We start from the raw sequence: 19,527 nt of genomic DNA, 5'->3' as shown, positions 1-19,527 counted from the left end.
ATCCCCACAAGGGATATAATATTCAGACATCCTTCCCCACACATCTCTCTTGCTCACACATGTGATGACATTTGCTTCCACTACTAATACACTGTGTACTTGTCGTGGTTTAACTTGAACACACACTGCTCGTTCCTCCTGATGGTAGGGGGATCTGACAGCTGGAGTTAATAGATTTGTTGACAGGTGCCAGGTCTCCCTTATGTGTCAGACAGTGGTGCAACGGCATGTTTCTGCCACTTTTGGCAAGGTTGCCTCCTTGCAGAACGTACAGTGATTCCAACAACCTCCACTTAGGACTAAATCCCCATGAGTTTGCAGAACTCATAAGGCTTCAGAGGGGGCATGTCAGTGCTCCTTCCCTGAGCATCCAGTGCTATAAATGCTGCTTGAGCAGGCCACCAAGCTGGTGCACAGATTTTATGCAAACATTGTTCTTGTCTAGCAGTTTCTCTGCCTCTCTCTCATATGCTTTTTATTATCTTCCTTTTTTGTATTTCCCACACAACAGGAAAGAGAAAGCATTATTTACAACAACTGTGTCCTGTGTGCCAGTGCACCTGTGCATACCCTGATAAGATGATAAGGTACTTAACACAGTATATACTAAAAGAATCAGGTGCCTAAAGAGAAGATCATCATCTATAACCGCAAGAGAAAGAAAAATGATGCACAGAAGTGTAACAGGAAGAAAACGGCATTAAGAGAAACAAACAGCATATAAGGGGAAGTTCCTGTCAGACAGCACCATTAGATGGTGGAATAGATACCCAGGCACAGAAACGTAAAACAAAAAAATTTAAACAAAACTTTGTATGTCACTTCATTAACAAAACTACTTAGAAGAATAGGCAATGGAACACAAATACTTATGATTATAATATTTAAATACACAGTTTTGGTCACCTAGTGGCACACAAGCAAAGGGCCTGATGGAGAGCAGACCTTCAGAGGCACCACCGCTCTCTGTCTCCCACTCTGTGTCGTGCACCTCCTGCTGTGTCACTAGGCTGGCTCAAGTTCTGGAGAACCACCCTGATTATTAACTATTAACCTCAGTCTCTTTCCCAGAGCCCCTGACGAGGCCCACCATGGCACAAAGTAAGCAACCCTGTGAAGACCGTGTAACACAGCTGGGATGTAGCACTGCAGCACAGCCCCCAGCACTCCTTGGTTCCTGCCCCTGTCCTGGGCACTTCTGTTTCCTGGGAAGGTCAGGTACCCAGGGCACACTGCTCACAGACACAAGGCGTTTCTGTCCCATCCCTCCAGCTCCCCCAGATACCTGACAAAACACCCAAGATATCTGGTCAGCCAGCGAACACCTCCCGACCAGCTGTCCCCATGACAGCTAGTAATACCCAAGTCCGCTGTCTATCTTTAACAACTGTAGAGTTGCTCCTTGCAGTTATGTATCTGAGCACCTAAAAATGAAGCCTACTTGTATCAGTAGATACCAGCTGCTGAATTTTTGCTACATTAAGTAGCGTTGATCATTACAGATATTTGCAGCAGCACATAACTTGCAAGTTCCAGCTGCCTTTGGTTGAAAAGCTGTATTAATAACATTTGCAGGCTAACTCACAGTTTAATACTACTTGTGTTACATCGTATCTGCATTGAGCCAGAAGGGATTTCGGGAGAATTGTATGGGTCACTAAAATAAGAAATTGTGTACCCCTCGTGAGGCACAGCTTAGAGCTTCACAGTGCTTCTGGGGAGGCGAACGCCAGCCTCCTGTCTCCTAAGCGGCTACAGGCAACATCCTCACAAGGGTATTTGTGTGCTGCCTAATTCATTTCACTACTTACTGTGTGGCCGTTTCTTCCATAAGAGCTGGAAAATTTTCTTCCATAAGAGCTGGAAAATTGAACTTCCTATCAAGTACAACTGTCTTTGCCTACTGTCTCAGGCAACAAATGACTGGTTGCACCTCTGTGCTATGATTTAATTGTATATGTAATTGCATACATGCTTGAGAACTTCCTTCAAACTTCCCAGGCTTTTGTTTAAACCAGTCAGGGCTGTATGAAGTGCTGCTTACACTTTACATGAAAGTTGGTTTCAGGACAGTTCACTTTAATCTGTTTTTGGCTCTAAGCACCAATTAGGCCCCAAGCAAAGAACAAAATTATGTTTCTCAGCTGTACAGCCATTGAAGAAACCTGCACTTGCTAAGGGAAAATCATAAAAATGTGTAATAAGGCACCCAGACTCCCTATCGTTTGTGTAGCAAGGCAAGTGCCTTAAAGGCAGTTTCTGCTATCACAGCTGTCAAAGCTGTTTATTCTCTCAGGTCTTCCGTGTGACTTTTCACAAAATCCGAGAGCAGACACCAGCTGAGTGCACGTTAAGTAGAAAAACAGGCTGCACAGCAACGCCTGTATCCTAAGCGCAAGATGGCACAACTCAGAGGGGTCTGAGGCCCCTGCAGCTTTTGCTTGAGACTTAACTCTGGTTATGTAGCTACCCTACAAATGCCCACAACACTGCTACAGACATTCTGTGCAAGGGGGGCATATTCCAGGAACACTGGAGCTGCATTTGAACTTCCCTTATCAGGAACAATGAAACCAAGAACAAGCAGCTTCCCAGAAACCACAACTGTTCAAGATACTCTGTGTAGAAATGACTTTTCAGCAAGTGCTACTGTCAATCAGCGCAAGCCAGTCTAGAGGAAATGTAATTGCGATAACTGAGTATTTTTAGTGCGCCTTTAGAGGAAGTGAGTAGTTTAGTTTTCTTGTTCTGAGGAGGAGGAATCATTTCTGTGCCATTTTTATGTGAAGTCACACATAGACCATGCGCAGAAACAGGGGGATATTTTCCCCTTCAGCATAAGGCCAAATCAGCCCACCCATATTAACTTTCCATGACAGGACCTCTAAAAAAAGGCCACACCATCCTTAAATTGTTTTGGACTTAATTTGGAGTTGTCATGCCATTAGGTTTTGCAAAATTGGCTTCTGGAGTGACAGCTTCTATTGTTACAGCATATGGCAATCAGAGAGCAGCTTGTGGCAGATGTGATGTTTATTCACTATTAGCTAGTTTTAGATTTAACAATGTCATTCTAATCAAAGCAAATGTTAGATGCATTTGACATCTAAGGAGTTTTGTCACCCATCCACCCCCCAATCACATTTAAGCTGCTGCTGTCAAGTGGGAACACTGCAGCTCTGAATGAGTCTAAGTCATATTTAAGAACTAATGATGCAATTTACTAGAGGTCTCTATTCCAAAAATCCATGTTTCTAACATGTATTGTGTTCCTTCAGTAGACTACAAAGACCATCTTTTACAATAAGCGAGCTCATTAAGCATGCAGCTCCTCAGTCTCACAAGCTGTTGCGATAAGCAGCTGTTGCAAGAGGGTGAAAGGTTGAATTATCAACTTGGACAGCACAGCTCTTCATTGAGTTAGCCTGTGGAGAAAGTATTTGAGCAATAGCTCCATTACTGTGGAATATACCTTTTGACTACAGCACACAAGCAAAACATCAGTGGCATTTCAGGGACATGCTTCCCCACCCAGTAAGCAAGACACTCCCAGATATTAATTGTCAAAAATTTATTATGAAAGCTTCAATAGCAGCAAATATTCCAATAAAAATTATTGCATTATTAAACCAGTTCTGCAGAGTGACCCAGGAGGCCTGTTGAAATCTATCCCCTTTAGAGTCTCTGTATTTGTCTTAGTGAAGAATCCCTAGTAGTCCATCAAATACTGAAACTCTGTGTTTTGTAGAAAGCAACAACAGTTCCTAGTTTCCTTGAGTTACTCCGTCCAGTCCTTCTGGAAGGTTTTGGCCCACTTCCCCCAACTTTCTCTCTGCCTTCTGAAACAGCTCCACTTGACCAGGAAACTGGCAATACTTCTTTCAGTTCCATGGTATGCCAGCCTTTCCACAGTTGCAGCCTGCTGAGGCTCACAGGTGAGGCAAGCTGTTCTTTCTCCTCAGCAAGAGCCCGCTGCATGCCAGTCTGAGTGACTTTAATCCAGTCTCTTGACCAGGCTAATCCATGGAATCAGCAGCTTGTTGCACACTTCGGTGAACCCACACCATGTCGAGAATGTAACAAAGGTTTCACTTCAGCCTCCCCAAAGCACTGGATTTTACCATCACTCAGGCAGGGTGATGGTCGGCACCCAGTCATTGACATTCCGGCTCTCTTCACAAAACGAGTTCAGCGTTTCAAGAGCTGGGTCCTTCCAGCCCTCTTCATTTGGGTTCTGCCAGAAAGAAAGAAAACAGTTGCACACCGTGAGTACTGCCCGGCAGCTGAGGTCATCGACACTTACAGAAGCACACGCGTCGGCAGCGAGGCATTGTCAGGCGGCTTGTCCCGACACAAAGCAGGAAGCAGCGATGTCACCCTTGCGGGCAACGGCGGGAACCCACGGTTACGAGAAGTGCATCCTACTACTACTAGTCAGCTGACTCGCACGGTGTGTGCCAACCGCCTCTCTTTGCCCAGAAAGCGGATCTGACCGCCGGCTGAGGACGGGGCCGCCCCAAAAAAGCCTCCCATCCCCCCGCGCACGGGGCGGCAGCCCAAGCACCGTCCCGCTGGGCAGCGCGCCGAGTGCCGCCCGCCCGCCGGGCACCCACCGTGATGAGGATGCAGTGGAGGTCCCGCGGCTCCCCGGACTCCTCGCTGGGCCCCACGATGGCAGCCAGCTTGGCCACGTCGTTCACCCGCACGATGTCGATGTCATTCTCGCAGCAGAAGGCCTGGATCAGGGTGAAGTGGATCTGCAGGGCGATGTCCCCCTCGTCCTCCTCGTCGGCGGCCAGCACGCAGAACGCGACGTTGTCGGGATCGCTGCAAGAGGGGAGCGGCGCGTTGAGCCTCGCGGCCGACCCCGCCGCCCCCGCGCCCCGCCGGACGGCGGCCCGGCTCCCGTACGCCGTACTTACACATTCATCAGCTTGGCCGACTCGTAGACGCCGGCGGTGAGGCAGCCGCGGCGCTGCGCCGACACCAGCAGCTTGCGGAGAGCCGTGCCGGCGCCCTGCATCCTGCGGAGCGAGAGAAGGCAGAGTCAGCGGCGGCGTCGCAACCGTCCCGAACGGCCAGATCCCGTTCCCTTCGCCCACCACCGCAGCCCCCCGCCCGCCCGCCCCGGCAGCCGCCCGAACGTACCAGTCGTGGCCCGCAGGCAGAGGCTCCTGTCCGTGGATCTCCTCCAGAGTCATATCAGCGCGTCCCCTCAGCGCGGCGGCAGCGGCTCCCAGAGCTCGTTACCACACGCTGCCCGAGCGTTCTGAGGCGGCAGCTCGCCGGCCGCCCTATTTATGGCCCACGCGGCTGCGCCGCCGGCAGCTGGCGGCGCCTCCTGGCTTCCCATTGGCCAGCAGCGGAGAAAGGGGGGGCTTTATTATGCTAATTGACGCGCGCCGGCGAGGAAAAGGAGGGGGGGAGGTAGGAGGAGCGGGCGGCTCGTGCCCGGAGGCCACGTGGGGAGGGAGCTGGGTGGGGGCGGGGCGCAGGCACACGCCGCCCCGCCCCGCCCCGCCGGGGGCCGCGCTGCCGCCGGCGCGCTGCCAGCTCCCCGCCGGGAGCGAGGTGGGCAGCGGGCAGCGGGCTGCCGGCGCTCCCCGTCCCGCTGGGGCCGGCCAGCGGAAAGTACCGGGATGATTTCTGTCCCAGGCCCGGGAGCGAAAACGCGACGAGCTCAGGAAAAATCCTGAAGCGGAGAAAACAGGTTCTACCGATAGGGCTCCAGCAAAAGCAGGTGCCGAGTCCTGCTCCCTTGCAGCCATGCGGAATGGGGAGCAGCCCGGTGAAGATGACCCTGGGACCATGGTGGGCAGCGAGCTGGGCATGGCCAGCAGTGATCCTGGCTGCAAGGAAAGCCCGCTGTGTCCTGGGCTGTATGAACAGGAGCACGGCCAGCCAGTCGAGGGAGGTGATAATCCTCCTCTGCTCAGCACTCCTGGGACAGCAGCTATGTATTTTGTCTGGTTTTGGCAACCCCGGTAGAGAAAACACATTAATAAACTGGAGTGAGTTCAGGTGGAGGCACGGAGGTGTCCAAGGCTGCAGCATCATCCTGCCCTGAGGGACCAGGGCTGGTTTAGCCTGGAGTAGGCACAGTTTGGGGTGCACCAAACAGCAACACCCACAAAAAACATGGGGCTGTCATCAAAAAAGACAGGGCCAGGGTCTACACAGCATTGCTGAGCGGGGAGACAAGAGACAACGGGCATGAGTTGAATCAAGACCCTCAGATGGGACATAAGAAAAATCCTTTTCCCCCCGAGGACAGTCAAGCCGTGGAGTGGTGCTGCCCCGGGAGGCTGTGCAGGCTCCATCCTTGCCGTGCTGCAAGCTCGAGTGGGCAAAGCCCTCAGAGACCTGGGGCAAGTTCCCTGGTGACCCTGTTGCAAGCAGGAGACTCCCTGAGGTCCCTCATGGGCTGTATTGTCCTATGATCCTGTCATTTCTTTATTTTCTTTTTCCAGAAAATAGGGATCTTTTTTTTTCGGTCGAGCTTTATCAGGTCTAATTTGGATAGTAACGTTCAAGTGTATCTTTTAAAAGTAATTCAGTGTGAAATGTATCTGATTGCTGAAGTCAGATCTGAACCCCTTTTGCCAGCAAAAGAAGCAACAGTAAAACAAATTTTCTGACTATGAATGAGTATGGTCTAAATATTAAAGCACCATCACTTCCCAAGTCCTTTCAATCTCTGACTTCTCAACTTAGGCTCCTCGTTAGTACTTGTCCACCCAGTAACAAACGCTTCAGAAGGGCGACGAGTTCGTTTCACAGAGGTTGAGGAGGGCCACCTTGAGGTAGACCAATGTCTGCTGCAAACCTGCGCCAGAGACCGAGTCCGGCAGGTTGCAAAGAGCCAGCTCTGTGATCTCTCACCCTTGGCTGCTCCGTCTCCTGCGGCCCCGGCGTTCCCACCCAGACCGCAGGGATGTCCTTTCCGCCACTTCAGGGCGGTCCTCGGTCAAGCACGGCTCGCCTGTCACTTCGGGTATCTTATATATGCTGTTTGCTCAGTGGCATCAGCCTCTTCGAGCACCACGATTTCCAGAAGCACCCCCCAAGATGAGCCACTTCAGTGCTTCGCTGTGTTCCTGCTGCCGGCAGTTTCTAGCTTGTGCCACGGGCATTACTGCAGGTGACAGCATTGGCCCCTGCACTCATCTCTTAGTGAGCTTCCATTTTAAACTGATGACAGCATCGGAGTCTGTCAGATACATCTGACCTCTCCGAGAACATTCTCAGGTGATACCTACAGAGCTCTCAGGACTAGGGAGACAACACTTTGCTGTAACCACCGACTCTCAAGCCTAATTCTCCTTTTCACCCTAGTAATGTGCAGAAGTAGTCTTGACTCGTGAAGCCACACCAGCGACCAGGCACGCAGAATTTGCTTGAGAAGGAATATCTTTAAAAAAATATGTAAGAATTTTTCAGAAAGTTATGTCCCTGCCTCTTTCCATTAAATGGCAGCTGTCTGCACTTGTTTGAATGCGTGTAGCATACAGAGAACACACCATTCATTCTCAAGAGGTAAAACCCAGCCGTACGCCTGCCACTATGTTTTTGTCTAAATTTATAAATGGGGAAGAATGTAGAAGAACAGCATGGTAAATGGCAGCTTTAGGTTCTCCCATGAAGTTGGGTTAGACCTAAGGGCGTATTTTTCTGATGTAGTGTAGTTTCAGTGCACAATGAAAGAGGTGGAAAATCTAGGACTGATCAGAGCTTTGAAAGATGCTGATACTAACTTAAGACTTTGATGAGCTTCCCATTACAGTGAAAACTAACGTTACTTAAAATGGACCAAAATTAGTAGGCCAAAGTAACTCATGGTGGGTAACATTGCATCTGCTGTAGTGTAACTTACCTAAGTATCTAAATAATAAAGTAAGGTATGGAACATTAATCCTTTCACATGGAAGCTCCCAGTTTTGACCTAATGACACAGCTGCCTGGAGTTTGGTCTTCTTGTTATCACACTTTTCAGTTTGCCCCATTATTACTGGGTCTGCTAGCACAGATGGTGCTGAAGGCCACAAAGCATTACCAGACACCTGATCCAGCTTATTTCAAACCACAGTGTCAACACCAGGCCTCCAATGCAGAAGAGGAAGTGCAGGAAGGAGAGCTGTGCCTGACGCAGGTTCTGTCCCGGTTTTGGTGGCATCAGCACCACAGACATGATACCTTTAAAGTCTAATAAGCAAACTGAACTTAAGTGGAGGTTGAAGTTCATGGCTTGCTCTCTTTTTAATGCAGAGGAAGGATGGAAGGAAGGGAAGGGAAGGGAAGGGAAGGGAAGGGAAGGGAAGGGAAGGGAAGGGAAGGGAAGGGAAGGGAAGGGAAGGGAAGGGAAGGGAAGGGAAGGGAAGGGAAGGGAAGGGAAGGGAAGGGAAGGGAAGGGAAGGGAAGGGAAGGGAAGGGAAGGGAAGGGAAGGGGGGAAGGAAGGAAGGAAAGGGAAGGAGGGAGGGGAAGGAAAAGGCATCCTTTTTGTTTTTTTCAGCACTCCTGTCCATCACACACCAGAGTAAGGGAGCTCTCTTAATCTTCTACTTGAAAGTGGAAGTTACACCATCCATTGCTACAGGATACTTGAGCACACTTGGGCATATTTAAGTGTCCTCAGTATGCTTAGGTGACAAACACTGAACAAGACAACTCTCTTCTGCAGTTACAGCTCAGTACGATCTGATCTGGTGGGCGCCAGACCTCTGGCAGATCAGCTGGGTACTGGAAGCCATCCTGCAGGCCGAGGTGGGAACACCGCATCGCAACAGCACTCCTGCATGAGTAAGGGGGCTTGACTGTTATGCTTGACAGCGATCACGTAACGCCAGTGCCCCTCTTGCTTGCCTTCCGGAGCATGAGCAGGATCCCCCGCAAACCCGCACCCTGCTCTCACTGGCGCCTCTCGCACACCCACCAGGCGCCTCAGCGAACGCGGCGCCCCGTTCGCGGTGACGCTGCGACCTCTGGTGGGCGCCTCACAGAGCGCTGCTGCCGGGAGCAGGCCGCGGGCCCCCCGCCGGCCAACGGCGCCCGCGTTCTGCGCCTGACTCCCTGCCCCTTCATGGGGTTTGTGAACACTTGGGGGAGGGGGAAGGAGGAGAGGTGTTAAAAAAAAAAAAGACGCTCCTGTTTCCTACGTGAAGGAATCCGCTAAAATAGCCCCCTGATCTTACGAAAAGAGACGCAGAGTTAACAGGGGAATCGAAACACGTTCAGTCACAGCAAAGGCGTGTTACCTAGCGGAACGTAACATCAAGCTGGAGATAGGTTACTGCCGGATAGCTGGTAATAAACAGGATTTTGTCATTTTTGTGAGGAAAATAGTAGTGTGTCTCCAACTCAGAGGTAGTAGCAGACACTGTTTGGCCTAAGTGGGAGGAGACCCAAGGTTTCTCCATCAGAAGAGTCACGCAAGCACAGGTAACAGCCAGCCCGTACATTCCCTCAGCCTGCTAGCATCTTTCCTGGCTCGTGCTGCATCCCTGGGCTTCCTATCAGAAAGACCTTTTTTTTTTTAATCAAGATATACCAGTCTTTTCCGTTTAGATCAAGTATCCCTGACCTCAACCCCTTCCAAACCTGTCAGAACTTCTCACCCCCTTCCAGTCCTCTGCCTTTGCAGCCCTGTGTTCTTCACCCAGCAGGCTTCCTCCTCCAGATACAGCATCACATGCAATAAAAATCAAACAAAAAAACTTCCTATAAAACCTAGAAGTTTTAGGAGGCAGACCTGTTGTCCTCTACAAAGCCTCTGGCTCTGTTCAAGCTGGGTTTGTGTTTCCACCAGACCAACAGGTCACCCAGTCTTTGTATCTCCTCCCTCTGAACCTGACACAGATGCTGCTTATCCCCATGCCCACTAAACCAGACAGTTCCTTCTGTTCACACACTTTGTTCTGTGGCACTTTTGCTGCAGACTTGTTACCTGCCAAGACCAAACAGCCATGATCTGCAGGCAGCAGGGACATTAAACTTACTGAGAATGCAGCAGAGTAAGAGTTTTGCTGCATCTTCTTCTTCTAAAAAATTAAACCTATATATTACAAGTCTCAGTTGAAAATGGTACTGTGGAAATAGATGTAATGTCCTTCTAAATTAAATGTCTCACTTCTTTGTTTAAAAAATCAAGTATTTCCACAAATATAGCTGATGTGCTATACAACTCTCAACACTTAATTAGCTGATTATTGCACACCATGCAGACAAGCATAGAGTTCTCATTTCTGTTACCTTTTCAGAAGAAAACAGGAAAGAAGGGCCCTAAAAATGCCTAAAAAGGACAAAAGCACCCCTTCCATTTATTTTGGTTATTTGAGTTTTTTGTGCAGACAATGGCACATGGCACCAGGGCTGGACTAGATGATATTTAAAGGTCTCCTCCAACCCAAAACACTCTGTGATCAAGTAGCCTAATGAATTTGTTTGTTAAGCATCACTGAATTTACACTAGTAGTGCATTTTCCCTTCTGCAGATCCCATTCTTAAAATAAAGCAAGAAAGCAGAAATGTTGTTCTAATAATAGATTGATGTTTACCTCCTGTTTTAAGAAAAGAAAAGAAAAGAAAAAAATGGAGGGTTGCTTTAGAAGTTTTAAAAAGATTGCTATCTTTAGTCAACTCTTTATACAGGTGGGAGTTTGAAAGAGGTCATTTTGAAAACACATAATTGGAGCTGGTGAGAGCTCTCATCAAGGAAGAGCCAAAAGGAGGGGGAGAAACACTGCATGCAGTAACTTACACTCTGCCTTGCTTTGCTTCAATAGGTGGCAGCCCCTACCTGCTAATGTAAATGGAGATGGCTATCTACAACACCCTGTAATTTAGCATCAGCTAAAAGCGTCAGCCGACTGAGTATTTGGAATCAAGATACAACTGGCCATCCTTGAAACTGGTTGTTTGAAAAGGATCCTTTATCCCCTCTCACCTCAAAAGGCAGCAGGTTTGCTTTCAGCAGCACATTTAAACAGAAGTATTCAGCAAGTTCAAGCACTTTTTCCTTGTCACAAATGATTTATTTACACAGCTGCTTAGACTCCTGTACTAGGCTGCAAATAAAGATTGTGACATATAATATCTTCAACATAACATTGCATTTGTGTGTTTCGTATTTTAAACAAGAAATGCGTCTCCTGCCCATCTCTCTGCACCAAGAGTGACCAACAGTTACAGGGAGAGAAGGTTTTTCTTTTTATGCTTGTCTGCAACATGACAATACTGTATACTAAGTTATGCTTCTGAGACTCACTGTAGGGTGCATCACCAAAAGAAACCCATCTCCCCACACCCAATAAACCTGCATTGTCCATTCTGTATTTAGACTGCTGTGAGCTGCAAGGGTGTAGAGAATATGTGTCCAGGATAGTCAGCTCCCTCCTCTCTCCAGTCCCATGCCAAAATCTGCAAAACTTACATCCTACTGGAAGCTGTGAAGGGCAGTCAGAAGCAGCTGATGGGGGGGTAGCTGATAATATGTCAGGGAACCTTCTGCTATATCCCAGCTCAGGGGTCTCTCAGAAACACTGTGAGGCACGGTGATGTTTTCCATTTTGTTGTTGTTTTGGAAGGTTTTGTTTTAATTAAGTACTGCTGAAAGCCAGGTTTTCTTGGCAATGCTTGCTTGCTTTCAGACCAGAATTTGATCAGGGCAAATTTTTCAGGATCCTCTCCTGGGACTTCTGTGCATCTGTAGGTCCAGCGACTGAAACCTTATTGTGCATTCACCACAGCACTGACTGGCTGCTGTGCGACTGGAAATCCTAGACACATTCACGGCCCATATGCACCACGGCTGCGCAACACCCAGCTCAGTAAATCCTATGTTTTCAGGCCAGATTGGACAGATTGTCCATGCATGTTCAATTGAACTCTGTGTGCCAGGAAATCTGCAATGTCAGATTTACTATCCTTGAGCACACACTGTTGTCCAGGAATGCTTGGAAACCTTACTTAGGAGTGCGACTTCAGACAGACATTCAAGGTTAGAAAATTACGTAAATTACACTAAAAATTATATTTGCTAATAATTCAAGCAAGAAGAACAGGGGTAAATCCAAGCAATAACTCACCACTGCAGACCTCTGGCTGCCACCAGTAACAGTCTCAAGTGAGGCTTGGTTACAAATAAAACTAAGAATTTTGTGTGATACAGCTGGGTTTCATCCCCACTCACCTTAGTTGCTTCATCTGTTTTTTTCTGCCATATCTATTATTGAGCTGTACAGAGGCCACTCTCCTCCAGCAGAATAAAACTACTGAAAAACAGTCTTGTTTTGTGAGCTCTCCAGTTCAACCAGATTACATTACAGACTGCTTTGAACGACTGTATTGGCTTTCCTAGTGTCGATGGCTCCGTACAATGCCAAAGGGAATTTCTGAACAGCTGAACATAAACTTGATCAGCGTAACATTAAAGAATCTGATTTTTATTTTGTTCTGTACTGAACTTTCTTAGAGATTCCAACAATAGCTAAAAATCAAATGTTTAAGAAGATCACTGAACAGCTGCCTCTGTGTTATAATGAAAGAACAGAGCCTTTCCTCAGCCCAGATGCTGCCAGAATTATTCATTTCACTGGGTAATTCCTCAGCATGAAGAAATATAATTCACAAAGGCAGCAGATGTGTTGCCCTATGTCAAGTGCTTCTTGTATCTCAGCAAAAGACTGTCTAATGAAACTTTTATTGCAGAGATGTACCTAGCTGAGTGAAGTAATCTGATCCTGCATTATTTCTTTGGTGTCTTCTGTCATAGGTATAAGAGAACAGAGAATGAAACAAGGTGAGAATGAAAACTCAGAGGGTCACCCTGGACTTTACATGTGCAACTCTGAGTTTTCCTGTGCATTTCCCTGCCTTTAAAAAAATTGTATGAGACTGGCTCATACCTAAAGAGGTTAGATGTGAGATCTGATGGCAATGGGGTTACTCTCCCTTAACATAAAACAAACTGAAAGAATCACAAAATCCTTTACTAATCTCAGTTACTTACTGAGACACCTCTGCAGATGCCAGTATTTCCCTGATCACAAGCAACACCAAATCAGAACATTTATATCATCCCATCTTGATGACAGTAAAAAAAGAATCAGCTTAAAGCTACAGAGTGGACACATTTTATCTTTCCTTTTCACCCACACAGGACAAACAGATATATTTTCTTTAGATATAAAGAAGCATATTAATTAATCTACTATATAATGGTATCTAGAAATTCAGATTTCCTCTTTGAAGTCTTGTTAATCAAATGCTCCAAACGCCATGGTGAGAAGTGAGACATGAATGACCCCAATAAAGTGAAATCCAGTTGCACTCTTTGATGCATAAGGTTACAAAAAGCAAGTGATGACAGCTGATAAATGTGCAGAAATATAACCTAACATTTAGATGCAGTTTAGTGCTCTGCAGGAGGCCAGTGGGAGCTATCGATTATGAAATTACTGCAGCAGGACTGTTATTACTGGCTATCCCATTTTACTAATGAAGAGTTTTAGTCAGTTCATCTTGAAATTCACCAAGATAGTTTGAACTAATTTCATTAAAACATGTGCATGCCAGCTGGCCAAGCTGTCATTGTTTCTCTGTTGCTTTTTACTTTCTACCCTTTCTGTGTTTCTATCTGTAATTCCTTGTCATTTTCTCATGCAGCATTGCAGTACCTGTAGGAGCCTACAGAAAAGCTGGAGAGGGACTGAGTATCAGGGAGTTTAGTGACAGGACAAGGGGTAATGTGTTTAAAGTGAAAGAGGGGAGATTTAGATTATATATAAAGAAGAAATTCTTCCCTGTGAGGGAGGTGAGGCCCAGGCACAGGCTGCCCGGAGAAGCTGTGGCTGCCCCTTCCCTGGCAGTGTTCAAGACCAGGTTGGATGGGGCTTTGGGCACTCTGGTCTAGTGGAGGGTGTCCCTGCCCATGGCAGGGGGGTGGAACTGGATGGGCTTTGAAGTCCCTTCCAACCCAAACCAGTCTGTGACTCTCATACTATGACATACCTCAGTCACCGAGTATAAGATTTTGAACAAAACACATAAATCATGTTTCCCTCTACATCTGGAAGAAGAAGAGGCAGGGAGGGGAGATGGACATACATAGGTGTACATAAGAAGGGGGGTGGCAGGTAGCCTTCCTTTAAACACGTGCTCTGATCAGTTACTATCCGGGTGCATAGGTATGACACTGTTTTCAGAATATGCGGATACCTAAACCATCTCTGACTCCAATCAGTTTGTGTATGACCCTGAGTATGACAGAGGGACAGCAGAGCAGCACAGGTAGATGCTCTTACTGATGATTAAAAAATCCGTATCCATGCCAATAACATAACCTTTATCAGCTATGATGTATGCCTGGCCCCTGACACCTGCTTGGAAGATCACATATGTTGTTTTTAATAAACAAGTCTTAAATGAAAGATGCAGTGGTCCTCTATATGGGAACCACAATGTAGTTTTCAACTGGTCCCAGCTACCTTCCTGAAGCAGCAGGCAGCAGAGTCTTTGAGCAGGAGTCTCAAGCCCAACATATATTGGAGTTTGGTGGGGAGTGGGGCTGGCTACTGCCTTCTGGTACTGGCTGAACAGAGAAGATGTAGAGTACTGTCCATGACAAGGTAACATGTAGTTTGAACCAAATATATGTACAGGAAGAGCTTCTGGCAGCCCTGGAAGTAGAAACTGGGAAGCATGAGACCATCAAGCAAGGCCTTTTTTGCCTTGCTGAATAAACTAGGGTAGTAGCTCTATGACCAGCCCTGCTTTGCTCAGGCAGAACAGCTACATTTGGTGCTGAGTCCAGTTTTAGAGCTGCAGGCTGTGCTGTCAGGGATTAGTTAGAGGAGGCAGATTTGGTGCAGCATTGAAAGTATGAAATTGCTCTAGATATTCAGGAAGGAAGGAACCCAGTTTTGGGAATGTCTCTAGCAAAAGTTGAGGTGTACACACACACACACACACACACACACGCACACACACACACACACGCACACACACGCACACACACACGCGCGCACGCACACACACACACACACAGAGGTTGGAGGAATTTGGCCTTAAACATGCCCTTCAATTTGCACCCACCCAGTTCCTATCCTTGTGAGTCTTCCTGTAGTTGTGTACCCAAGGCTGCGTGCAACATCTTTACCCTGGGAAGGCAGATGTTCTTCAAAGTCCCAGACGAGTTTATTGAACAGTGACTCCTCTCCTCATGACTCCACATTTGATAATTTATTTTAGGTCAGAGTATCTCATTTCCCAGCGTGCAGCTCTGCCTCTGTAATTTGTGTAATATCAATAAGAGAGGCCATTAGCAAGCTCCTTTGGCTTATGCCGACAAAATTTCTGAGAAAAAGATAAGGATGCTAAAGTGATCTTTCATGAGTTATCTTGCACAGTGACTCCATCCTCTCTATTTAGGGGTGAGGAATAAGCGAAATTGCCAGCAGACACACACTGATCCAGTTTCTTGTTTATTATTCTTCAGCATGCTCTGTTAAAAAGAGGAAACAAAGAACTACCCGCCACTACAAGAAAAGCCAGAAACAAAAACCAACCAAACAAACAAAAGTTATCATTTAGGGTAGCATTCTCACACTAGTCGCTTAAAAGAAAATACGCCAGATACTTGTTACCATATGCAAGAGCTTAAAGTTTTGGTATGAACATTCAGCTGTAGTTGCAAAGGACTTGTGTGAAATGGACCTTCAGTCATTAAACCGGGCTTTTCTTCAAATCCTGACTGCCCCACAAGCTCCCACACTCCACGATTTTTTATATATCCACCATTCAGGATGCTGGCTGAAAGTTTCAAAACATAAAAGTGGCATAAGGTTTTTTAGAAACGCGATTCCCCTTGGGTCTGGTTTGTGTGGATACAACGGGAGGAAAATACCACCTGGTGTTACTCAAAGTAACTCTGTTTCTAGTCAGTGCCTAGGATGCGCATATTTGGAGATGTGGCCCACTCAAGGCTGATTTAGGAAGACTGGAGATGTTGATAGCAACATTTAGATAACAGTAAGAAGACTGTATTTGCAAAGGAGATCTTCCTCCACTGCATGGTGCTGTGCAGCAAGCAGTGATTGAAAATACAAAAGCAGCTGTAAAACATCTCCCCTGAAAATGACAGTTACTGAAGGAGGGAAGACCAGAAAGTACACGTGCAACTTCTTGTATGCTAGCATGGATTTGAGAGGATGTTGTAATGTGGTTCAAAAATGGGGAACTGGCTACAGAAGTTGGTTATCTCCATTCTTCAGAAGAAGGAAGACTTGTTTGCTAATTTGGGCATCAGGTTGCCTATTTCTGTCAAACACAGTACCTAACGCTGGGCAAAATAGTAAATCTCTCTGGGCCTGGCCTAGTTCCACATGTACAAAACAGGATTAGCAGAATGGCTGAATCTCAGCTTGTTTGCTGTCATTTAAATCTCTACAGTTCTTGGATTCATGCTAGCGAAGGGAAGCTTTTTTGTTTGGTTGGTTTGGCTTTTTTAATTAAGGCTTTTTGACTCACAGTAAAGCCAGAAGTGAATGAACTATAGAGACTGACACTAAAATTTAGAAAGATTAAAAAACACTATAATAAAAGAATCTGCTAATTAGAAATGAAGTTTAAACCAAATTTCATTATGTTTTTGTGAGCCTGATTTATCTATTTCTTTATCACTTGAGTTTGAAAGCGCTTGCAATAATGTTGCCTTCCTAAAACTCTTTCTTGGCCTCCTCTTGTTAATTTGTCGTACCTTTGGGCAGAGACAGTTGCTTACAATAAAACCACAGTTTCCTTTGTACTGTGATGCCCTGCTGTTAACTGGTGCCTTCAGGTGCAACTATAATGTGAATGACAATAATGTAGAACTTAAAACCAAGGGAGTCAAATAAAAGGATATTTTTCTTTTTCAGTAACAAGTTTATAATGTAATGATGCCTTCCAAGTTCAGAGTAAATCTCAGCTCTGTTGCCCAACTTCTGCATAAAAAAAGATGCAGTTACTCCATGAAATTAAGATTTCCTCTGGAAAAAAAAATCTAAAAAACCCTTAAATGTGCCCTCATACTGTGTTTACTTATTCTTACTGTAAGCCTTAACTAAACGTTATTCACTTTTCAGGTAGATTTGAGGGTTTGGTTTTGGCTTATTTTCTTGCATTAGGCCTTGAAAATCAAGTTATATCTTCTTTCTTTTCCAGGTATTATCAATAAGGAGAAGCAATCAGGCTTCTTGGTTGATCTTCTGTAGCCTGGTTGTTAATGAAAAAACATTGAAACCTCAAGGCAACCTCTATAGCCTCACAAGTTAAATCCAATTAGGATCATTGAATACCACCAGCAACAGTGACGGGATCATGGTGTGGTTGAGGTTGGATGGAACCTGCGTAGGTCACCTTGTCTGACATCCCTGCTTAAGCCCCTCGCACAGGACTATGTCTAGATGGCTTTGATGATCTCCAGGGATGGAGACTCCAGCAGCTCTCTGGGCAACCTGTGCCAGTGACCCATCACCCTCACAGTAAACAAGTGTTTCCTGATGTTCAGGAGGAACCTGACATTTCATTTTGTGCCTGTTCCTGCTCCTGTCACTGGGCACTGCTGGGAAGAGCCTGGATCTCTTGTCATTGCTCCCTGCCTTCAGGTTTTTGCATATATCGTGTTGCAGTTTTGTGTGGCTGGGTTCTGGTGGAGAAGGGGGGGGGGGGGGGGCTGCAGGGGTGGCTTCTGCAAGAAGCAGCCAGAAGTCCTGTGCAGGCCCCACAGAGCAAACACCAGCCAGCTCAACGCCAGAGTCATTGTTGACCAAGGCTGAGCCAATGTTGAAGTTTTGCGAGGCTGTGCTGCTGAGATGGTTTCTTTAAGCAGCAGTTAGAGTTTTCTGCCAGCCTGAACTATAAACAACGAGCAATTCAAGGCCAAAGTCGCCGCCCGAGAGATAGTCACAGCACCTCTGAGAATCACATATAGGGGAAAATGACCCAGAAGCAGCTGCCTTTTTGCCACCAGAGAAGGGAGCGAGAAGATGTAACGAGCTGTGCAGACACCAAGGCTGGGAAAGGGCAGGGGAGGAGGTGGCCCAGGTGCTGGAGAGAAAGATGCCCCTGCAGCCCGTGGAGAAACCCATGGAAAAGGCCGAGACCCCACCTGCAGCCCATGGAGGGGCTCCAGGCTGGATGGAGCAGGTGGAGACATAGAGAAGATGCTGTGACCCTACGTTGGAACAAGCCCCTGCCAGCACTTGCAGCCATGAGGAGAATCAGAGACACAGAGACGAGTGAGAGAGTTTTGCGTCGGAAGAGGTTTGCTGGGAGGAGGCATGGGATCTTGTGGAGGACTGGGACTGAGAGACACTGTGATAAAGAGAAAAAGCCCTGTGGGAAAGGATTCACATTGGAGAAGTTCATGGAGGACTGTCTCCTGTGGGTCTCACCCACAGTGCAGCAGGGGGAGGGTGTGGAATGAATGCCCCCACCCCCCCGGCTGAGAAGGAAACCAACTTGCAAGAGACTGACCGAAGCCCCCATCTCCCAGTCCCTGCCCCCCTGTGCTGCAATGGACGGGGTGGGGGGGAAGGGGAAGAAGGCAGTGAAATCATGACTAAAGTGAAATCTGCTAAGAAGGGAGTGGGGGTGGGGAGGTTAGAGGTGTTTTAAGATCTGGAAAAGGAAAACAGCTCATGAAGAAGTAACAGAGAACCCCATTTTTTCCCAGTCCCTGCCCCCCTGTGCTGCGAGCAGGGGGAAGAAGGGAGCAAGATCATGGCTAAAGGGAAGTCTGCTTAGAATGGAGGGGTGGGTGGAAGGTGCTACCAAGAAGCCCATTTTCCGCAGTCCCTGCCCCCTGTACTGCGAACGGGGTGGGAAGAAGGGAGCAAAATCCTGACTAAAGTCTGCTGAGAAGGGAGTGGTGGGGGGAAAGTGTTTTAAGATCTGGTTGCATTTGTTTTAAGATCTGGTCACGCTCCCAACTCCGGTTTCCACTGTTCTTTGTAGTGTAGTGTAATAAATTAGGTAGTTTCTCTCTTCTTCACAGTGTTGAGTCTGTTTTGCCTATGTTGTTGATGACAGAATGATCTTTCCCTGTCCTTATTTTGACTCCTGAGCCTCTTAATATATATTTTCTCCCCTGTCCAACTAAGAAGGGGAGTGATAGACTGACTTTGGTGGGTGTCTGGCCTCCAGCCAGGGCGAAATCACCACAGCCAATCAGCGACAGTCGCAGCACCTCTGGGAATCGTAGTTAGGAGGAAAAAAATGCAAATGGATGCTTTTTGCCACCAGAGAAGGGAGTGAGAAGATGTAAGAAACTGTGCAGACACCTATGCCAGGGAAGAAGAAGGGCGTGGTGAGGCACCCCAGGTGCCAGAGACAAGGATGCCCCTGGAGAAACCCATGGTGGAGCGGGTGTCCCCCCACAGCCCATGGAAAAGGCCGAGACCCCACCTGCAGCCTATGGAGAGGCCCCACGCTGGAGCAGGTGGAGACATACAGGAGATTCAGTGACCCGCACTGGAGCAAAGCCCCTGCCA

The 19,527-nt window shown here is 47.2% G+C and overlaps 1 protein-coding gene across 1 annotated transcript; it reads right to left on the bottom strand.

The window, feature by feature from the left end:
• Window positions 1–3,562: 3,562 nt before the first annotated feature.
• Window positions 3,563–5,261, bottom strand: GADD45G (growth arrest and DNA damage inducible gamma). The gene is made up of 4 exons (XM_084278856.1): window positions 5,149–5,261; window positions 4,923–5,024; window positions 4,614–4,827; window positions 3,563–4,234 (listed from the first exon to the last, which is right to left on the bottom strand). Exons 1-4 carry the CDS (start codon window positions 5,199–5,201, stop codon window positions 4,124–4,126), a joined length of 480 nt encoding a protein of 159 aa, XP_084134982.1. The 5' UTR covers window positions 5,202–5,261; the 3' UTR covers window positions 3,563–4,123.
• Between the last annotated feature and the right edge of the window lie 14,266 nt (window positions 5,262–19,527).

The sequence above is a fragment of the Gallinula chloropus genome (assembly GCF_964237585.1).
Source record: "Gallinula chloropus genome assembly, chromosome: Z".
Lineage (NCBI taxonomy): Eukaryota > Metazoa > Chordata > Aves > Gruiformes > Rallidae > Gallinula > Gallinula chloropus.
The sequence above is the reverse complement of the archived record's forward strand: the minus strand, read 5'-3'. Positions and strand labels throughout refer to the sequence as shown.

Excerpts from the sequence above, each read along its gene's own strand:
- GADD45G (XM_084278856.1), bottom strand. The coding sequence starts at position 5,201 with ATGACTCTGGAGGAGATCCACGGACAGGAGCCTCTGCCTGCGGGCCAC. Across the intron at positions 5,025-5,148 it reads CTGCCTGCGGGCCACGACTG|GATGCAGGGCGCCGGCACGG; the intron begins GTACGTTCGGGC and ends CTCGCTCCGCAG. Across the intron at positions 4,828-4,922 it reads TCGGCCAAGCTGATGAATGT|CGATCCCGACAACGTCGCGT; the intron begins GTAAGTACGGCG and ends CCCCTCTTGCAG.